At 38.9% G+C, this 8,472-nt stretch overlaps 1 protein-coding gene across 4 annotated transcripts in view; it reads right to left on the bottom strand.

Moving 5' to 3' along the window:
• Window positions 1-2,327: 2,327 nt before the first annotated feature.
• Window positions 2,328-8,472, bottom strand: part of Crebrf (CREB3 regulatory factor) — a 74,789-nt gene continuing 68,644 nt past the window's right edge. For all 4 annotated transcript variants that reach the window (XM_005349019.3, XM_026780797.1, XM_026780798.1 and 1 more), the window contains one exon: window positions 2,328-7,686. In XM_005349019.3, the coding sequence (XP_005349076.1) occupies window positions 7,571-7,686 (116 nt within the window). In that variant the 3' untranslated portion in view covers window positions 2,328-7,570. The remainder of the gene's footprint in view (window positions 7,687-8,472) is intronic.

The following is an 8,472-nucleotide window of genomic DNA, read 5'->3' as shown; positions in this document are numbered from 1 at the left end:
CTGGTCTCGAACTCACAGAGATCCACCTGCCTCTGCCTCCCGAGTGCTGGGATTAAAGGCGTGCGCCACCACCGCCCGGCTTTTGTGTCTATTTCTAAATTCACTATTCTAATCTCCTTACCTGTCTACTCGTGCACTCAATGGCAGTTTTTATAGTCTTCTACAATAGGATTAAAATACTTGATTTATCCTCTCCCCACCCCAACATGTTTCAGCTATTTTCTTCTCACAACTTGACATCCCCTTGGTTTATTTTGTTAAGATGGTATCACATTTTTAGCGTAACGGCACCAGTAGCTTTCCACTGGCAGGCCCTGCTCTGGAGCCTGGTGTGTGTTCTCATTCATTCAAGTTTCTTCTGCGCTTTTCGCTGTAAACTCTTCTTTCAAATTTGTATATTTCTGTTTTTTATTCTAAGCAGCATTTTAGGATTAAAAATGTTTAAAGAAACAGACTGACATTCAAATCACTGTTGTGTTCCGAGTAAAGTTCTCCATTTAGGACACTGGAGGACCCCAAAGGCAGTACTGGATGGATTTTTAGCCTTTGGACCCTCATGTATCAGCCTTGCTGGAAATTCCTACACAATCGACAGTCTGCAGCAACCACAGCAGGCAGCTTCCCACGGCTCTCCAACATGATAACCCAACCCTGCCCCCTGGCTACAGGCTAGCTTGAAGGGTGCACAGCCTGGGACGCACAGGCTCTCATGATTCTTCCAACTCTGTTTCGCTCCTTTTGTTTAGGAACTGCCTTTGTTGGCTGCACTGAGTGGGCTTTGGATCTTTTGGACCTTCTGATTCTAAGCACCTTCCCTCTGATGTGGACAGTCTTCTAAATATTGCTCAAGATCTGGCCTGATTATCTGAGTAGGAATTGTCCTCAGAGTCTATCAAGCAGACTAGAGTGTGAACTGAACCTCTACTACAATAGGCTGGAAGTAGTCCTTCATCTGAGTGCTGCTGCAGAAAGACAAGGCCACAAACCTCACTGGGCCTGATAGTAGCAGGACAACTAGATGGCTTACAGGATGCCATCCCCATACCTAAGGACATCTACTACCTTCTAATGCTCTTTTAGCTGAATTAGGACAACATTTTCTAATTAATTAGGAATTAACTAAAAATGTTTTCTTTTTTTAAAGATTTATTTATTATGTATACAGTGTTCTGTCTGTATGTATGCTTGCTGGCCAGAAGAAGGCACCAGATCTCACTACAGATGGCTGTGAGTCACCATGTAGTTGCTGGGAATTGAACTCAGGACATCTGGAAGAGCAGTCAGTGCTCTTAACCTCTGAGCCATCTCTCCAGCCCAATGTTTCTCTTTCAAATGCTTCATTGTGCTATAGCTGCACTGGCCCTGCTCCCCTGACTCCTCAGAGTTATCATTACCAACACTGTCAGAGGTAAGCCCATGAGAAAGCACATCTACTTTGCCTTTTTAAAAAATGGCCTCAGTATCACTCAAATAGAGAAAAAAAGAGTCAACTTTTATGTGTCTATATGTAGACCAGAGGTCAACTTCAGTTGTCATCCCTTAGGTGCTGTCCTGTTTGGGGAATGGGGTCTCTCATTACTTTCCAGGTAGGCCATGCTGTGCTGGGGGCCTCAGGGATCTACGTTTGCGTCTCTGGCTGCAGACACAAGTGCCCACACCACATACTGCTGTTCTTCTGAGTGCTGGGGATTGATGTTTGCTTGGCACTTTAACCTTTACCTCCCTGGCTCATCCTTTCTTTAGCATCCCCCCAGGATGTCATACCTTCAACTTCTCTTGTGTTTTCTGCCATCCTGCCCACATGCCACTCCCCTTGCTAGACTGATTTTGTGGCATTCTCTTCAATCCCTCTGTAACCCAGCACCTACCTACCTACACATTCTGGCAGAGTAGGTTCTCGACAGACACTTGCTGCTGAAAAACACCCACTCCTATTCCCCCTTTGCCTAGTGTGGTCCCCTTGGCAGAGGCCTTCGGTACACAGCTCCCCTAGCCTGAAGACTGTTTTGATACTTTGTTTTTCTTGAAGAAATTTCTTGTCCAAATTATCAAAGGATAAATTAAGTACAAACTATTGTTTACAAACAAAGCAAATGTTTCTATCAAATAATTTTATAGTATAGCTAAATTTCACTGAAATACTAGAAGCCCAGTTTACAATGTCAATCCTTAGCACTCTGTATGCCCAAAGAGGCAGTACAGTTGGCTCCCTCGCTCTGTGAAGATGGAGACTGCTTAGGAACAGTTTGTCTTGAGGAATGGATGGCTGCCGTGTCGCAGGCAACAGAAAGGAGAAAAGACAAAATATGAGGCAAACGATTCAAAACCTTTTCTTTTCATATTTTTATTTTAAATTACAACGGGTGCTGCATACACTGATGATTCTGTGTCTGACTACAGTGCTGACAGGTTAGAGGGTGACAGAAAACAAAGCAACCTGTGCGTGGCCTTCTCCTGAAAGGGAAACTGCACGACTATTTACCAACGCTGAGTCATTTTTAAACAGCTCATGCATGAACAAGATACAATTCTTTCTAGACAAGAGACAAGACTGAATCCAATAAAGTGACACAGCTCCAGCTGGAGGTGAGGGAATAAACAAAACTACGGAGTATTTATGATCATATCACATACAGGATCCTAAGCACAACTATTTGAAGAGGATGCCAAAACACTGGAACAAACACTTTGTATTCTTGTCCTTCTGTGTTGGCAGCTCTGGAGTCACTGAACCACAAATGCTACGCTAAAGGACAGACTCTAGGGCAAGAAGACAATAGCAGGCAGTGAAGTACAGTGTCATAAAACATGTGGTGGAAAAGCCAATACAGTACACGTACACAGTTTTGTTATTTAGTTCGAAAAAAACAAAGGGCAAAAGGCAAGACACAGAATCAGTCCCACTCCTGGCACCCGGAACTGAGTCAGCTACACCAGATGTTTACATTGTTGTGGAAGAGGCAAGCCCTGTTCCCACTTGGCACGCGGAGATCTAAACCTGGGTGCTCTTCACTAGCCACTGAGTCTTCAACTCCAAAATACTATCTGGAAGTAGCTGTGAGGTTCTGTTACCTTCACCTCCTCCAAAAGTCTCTTCAAAACAAAATGGCAATTTGGCATAGTGCAGTTCCTAGGTGTCCTTTCTATTTCAGTTTACTAAGCACGGGGACTATGCTTCAACACATAATCCCACTTGCCTATGGAAGTGTGTATGTAACTCTCAGTAGTACATTTGCATCACATTCCCCCAACATACTTAATCCTTAGGACAAAACCACCATCCCTACAGCTGACATTCAGTGTTACATCCCACTGTGTTTGAAATGTTAAAAAAAGACAAAAACAAAAACCATGAAGTCATCTTCTCATAATGCCCTTATTAAGATGACAAAGATCACGAAAGAATCCACAAGTATTACAGCACTGTGTGAGACTCGTTTGTCACGATCCAGGGAAGAACAAGACTGCAGTTCTGTGCAAAGTTGTGCAAGTGGTTGCAGTTCCATGGGAAATGGCATTCCACAAAAGACTCCACTAGAAACATAGTCGAGACCTTTTCCATTAACACTGAAATTCAATGCATTCTCAAAATTCAAGTTTCAAGATTTGGAGAGATGCTAACATTCTGTCACATAATTAATTAGAAAGTAGTTGAACAGAATTTTAGGAAGACTATGTAAAGAAAGGGAACAGGAGTTTTGTTAATTCTTGCTGAAGGCAACTTGAATTCATGTCTTAGGAAATTAACTAAATCTTAGCAGCTAAAATATTATTTAAATATGTGGAATAAAGAAGAGCACGCCCATTCTTGACATTTTGGTGAGTAAACTAACAGCTTTATTAATGAAGGCAAACACCAGATAATTGTATGAATATTATATAAAAGAAAAATTCATACCAATAGCATTGTATTTCAAAAGTACTGTACTTCTGTTTCTTTTAAAGAGACTTGTCATCTGTTGTAAAAAAAAAAACAAACAAAATGGGTACTCTTCTCCTAAAAAGTTCTAGAAAACAAAACAATCACATTCAAGCAGATGAAATGAACGCACCTTTCTATAATGCAGACTCTTGCTAAGAAGCAAATGAAGTCAAGCATCAGAGAGACGCATGACAACTTCACAAAAGCCAGAGAAGGGATGTGCAGCAAGATTACTCGAAGATCATTCAAAAGTGGTCTCTCATACAAGTATAAAATAACTACAAAGAGAGGGAACTATGGAACCACACCCATCTGAAATCCTTCATGATGCTTCTGGAATAGTTCTGATTCTCTTACAAAAAGGACAAAGTTAAGGTTTGGGAAGCAGGAGGGAATGAAGATGTTTCATTTAAGTGTACAAGTAAGGCACAATATCAAGCCACACCCAAATATCTCATGAAGGACATGGAAAGGACAAGAACCCATACATGGTACAGCACAGCAAGCAATCACACTGACAGAAAAACTCACACACGACCTCAACAGGAGCAGCCGGGCAGCGTGCTCTCATGTGGGCACAGACTAAAGAATCCAGTGTATCTGAAACCAGGAAGCAGAAGGTTCATTGTTACTTTTTTACTGTAGTAGTACTAGAGTCAGTTTATGCTTGCTTTTGGAACAATGGGTTTATCCGAGGAGAATTCACAATGCCTTCACTTAGGGGAAGGTTCTGGACTTCATGAGCTATCTGTTTACCATGTATAAACGCAGAAAACCTTTAGACAGTTCTCACTCTAATGATTTCCACCCAAAAATACATGCCACCATTTTAAAAAAACAGAACATGTACAACTGTTAGGGTTTTTACGTACTTGTAAGAACTGTCTGTGATACACTAGGTGTAGGTATTTTAACAACAATAAAGGAAGCAGATCATTACTGGCATTAAAAGTACAACCATTTCTAGACGGTTTTAAATGCCACAGAGTCCCCTGGTTAAAATGTAAAGCTGCACAGCTTGCCTATGTCATCTTAAACAGCAAGAGGATTTAACTTGCACTCTACATTTTACTGCCAGGTTTTTATTTAGATCAAGTATCGCTGCAGCGTTCTGACCAGCCCAGGTTTAGCAGCAAATGGCAGGAATCATATAAAATGCAATTTTATAACAAAGTGCTTTTCTAAGATATACATCCATATATAAATAGGTACAAAATAAAGTGTCAACATTAAAAAGCTCAACTATTTAAAGGCTTTCAACTATTTAACTTAAGTAGTACATATAAAACACTGAAATGCACGGGTCTGGAATCTACTAAACAGATTCAAAGTCTTTTGAAATGCAAGACCAAAAAACCAAATTCTGGTTTGCAGACAAGAAAAGGGTATCAAAAACCAGAATTCCTAACAGGGCAGCTATAAATAGGGAATTTTATAAACTTTACCAAATGAATCGCTACCATGAAGCAAAGTTCACTTGACTACAAAACTGCCATATTCTGACTAACAATACACACTAACAATTTATCAGGTATACACTGCCAAGCCTTCGTATACTTCCATTTGTGAACCTATGTTTTCTTTCTCCCAGCTAAAAGTGAACACCTGCATTCTACTAAGCATGAGATGTGAGCTCACTGTCTGTTGGGTGAGCACACGAACAAGTACATTTCCACCAAACACATAGAAGCCTTGTCACAGTATAGCTAACATGTCAAGACAGTTCTTCGTTTATGTTTCAGGATGTCAAAGAACAAGTAAGACACATTTCTGGATTGTTACTGTGTTCTAGAACTGAACCTTCATGTGCTGTAGCTTACAAAATGGGAAGAGGAAGAGAAAAGAAAAGAAACTACTGCAAGGCCCAAGGACAACTAGTTTAGTTGGGTAATGGAGAAACAGCAACTGTCTGAAATTTCAGGTTTTTCTTCTAGATATGCTTGCTTTCACTTTTTAAGCTACCAGTTTTCATAGTTCCAAACACAAGATTTGAGATAAAACCATCAAGAAAGACAGATGGCAGGACATGTGGAAGTTATAACGCTGCCGTGACAGAGGAGTTTCTTATCAGAGGGAAAGCCTGAGCACAGTTAAACTGACTAATAATACAGCCGCTTACACGAGCAAAGAAGAGCACCTAAAAACTAAACGTGTTCATGTTCTCAATTCTAGAAACTACAGAAAATAAGTCACATGTAAGTTTGAAGAAAATACCTGTACAAAAATATAAAAATTTATAAATTTTTAAGCTTGTGTTGATCTTTGAAAATATTACATGCACAATAATACGTCAATTGGAAAAGTGGCAACTAAAGTATTAGATATTTTTAGCTTTTTTCTTTTTATATATATATAATACAATAAAAATAATCTTTATTTTGGTTGTTTGGTGGAAGTATACTACAATAAGCTAAATAAACTTTAATTTTCAAAGTCAAAAACTATTTTATCAATAGCTTACTAATACGAAATATATTAAAATTTCCTACAATAAGTGCAGAAATAAAAGACACCTAAATGGCCACCAACTTATCTACTATGGAAGCAAACTAGAGGAACAGCAAAATAATATTTGTATGTATGGATGCTCCTTCTGTAGATAATTGGACCCAAACAGAAATAAAATTCACAGTTGAGTAAGATCCCTAACCCTGACCTTTTAATTTTTTTCTCTTTTTTTCATACATTCATACAGTATCATGTAAGCTGTGCAAAACTTTACTTAGACTGGCAGTCTGCTATACCAGTTGCATTTGTCTTTGGTAGAAAAAAATAAAACAATCGCAATGATGTGCAAGTATTTTCTTCCGGTCAAATACCGAAATAGGAGTTTTCTAGAGCCATCTTTGTTGTTTGTTTTTGTTTCTTTTTTTTTATACAATACACAGACTCTGTGGCATATATCTACATTTCAACATAGTCCTATATACATTCAAAAAATTTGAAAAAGAGTTGGAACAAAAAGACATTTAAACCCCATAATTTTCTCATCTATATATCTTGTTTTTCCTCATTAGGGTTTTCATCATACAAAATATTACCAGTTTTAGAGTTTCCCCAAAATACAAGGCACAAAGAATATGCTTTTTCTTTCTTGTACAGACAATTATATATATATATATATATTTGTATATTTATATATCATATTGAGCTCTAAAAATAAAACATCTAAACATGGTACACACATGAGTGCTAGGTGCACCACATACAAGTGAGATTAATGGCTGTGAAAAATTAGAACAAAAAAGCAGTCATTCTAAAAACAATCTAAATGGATTTGGAAAAAAATGCTTCCTCGGTTTTTCTGTGTGGTTCAGAGCATAAACCCGCCTTAATACTTAGCATTATATTAATATATTCACTCCTCCAAAATGCCTTGCTTGAACAGATATTTACAATCTGTACTTCACATTTACTTAATGTGAGCTTCCTTTCTAATGCCAGCAGCAGGGTCACCGGTTTATGCTCTGAATATGCAATAATCAAGTAATTTGGATCATGCTTCACTTATGCTACAAGTTCTTAAAACAATGTAACCTAATTATAAATGTTTACATAATGCTAATTGACATGCAAAACAGAATGAAAATTTACAATGGATAACGTGACAAAAACAGACATTTCTGACCAGTGGTCCAATGAGGCTGATTACACTTTTGATGCTGGTATCCTTAGTCCTACAAGGCCTCCAGTGGGGTTGCCTTCAGCAGTCTTCCCTAACACTTGGTTAACAAATTCTGAGGTTTGCCCAGCGACTGGGAGACCTGAAGAGAATAAAAGGTACACTTTAAAATACAAATATGGTGAGGGCATAAAGGGCAGGGAAGAAATCTGAAACACTGATACTGGGCTCCACTTCTTGCTGATGCTGTCCAGAAAACCATCCTGCAGGGCAGACTATGTATCCTAAGGAGACTCACACCAAGAGTCATGAAGCATTTAAAGTGGTAGATGACATGCAGCAATACCCAAAGGAAGCCAAGGCCCACTGGCAGGCACTGTTTCCTAAGTCTATGAGTTTGCTTCCTGTGTCCTTCAACTGTTTGGACCTCATTGTGTTCTGTTGTGGATACACACAACTACAACCGTAACTATAAAAGATACGCCTAATGATTTCTAAAATTACTTGTATAATTTAAATTTCTCTTTCTTTACTTTAAATAAAAGTGAATGAATAAGAAAAGGTAGAATACTAGAGGTAGAGAAATTAGGAACAGCACAAGTATGCTGACTTCCTATCCTATTATTGATCTTAGATAGCCAGAAATAATTAATGTTAATACTTAAACAGGTTTAAGAATTTTTTCTAAGTATTAAGGGAAATGAAACTAGGAATGGTGGCACATGCTGGTAATCTCAGAACTCGAGTGGTTAAGACAGGAAGATCATGAGTTTGAGGCTAGCCTGGGCTACAATAGTGAGCTCTTGTCTGACAGTGAAATGGAGGAGTGGTAACCCACACAAGAGAAAGAAAATGGGCCAGGCAATGATGGCACACGCCTTTAATCCCAGCACTTGGGAGGCAGAGGCAGGCGGATCTCTGTGAGTTC

This window comes from Microtus ochrogaster, chromosome 7 (assembly GCF_000317375.1).
Source record: "Microtus ochrogaster isolate Prairie Vole_2 chromosome 7, MicOch1.0, whole genome shotgun sequence".
In the NCBI taxonomy this organism is placed as follows: domain Eukaryota; kingdom Metazoa; phylum Chordata; class Mammalia; order Rodentia; family Cricetidae; genus Microtus; species Microtus ochrogaster.
The sequence above is the reverse complement of the archived record's forward strand: the minus strand, read 5'-3'. Positions and strand labels throughout refer to the sequence as shown.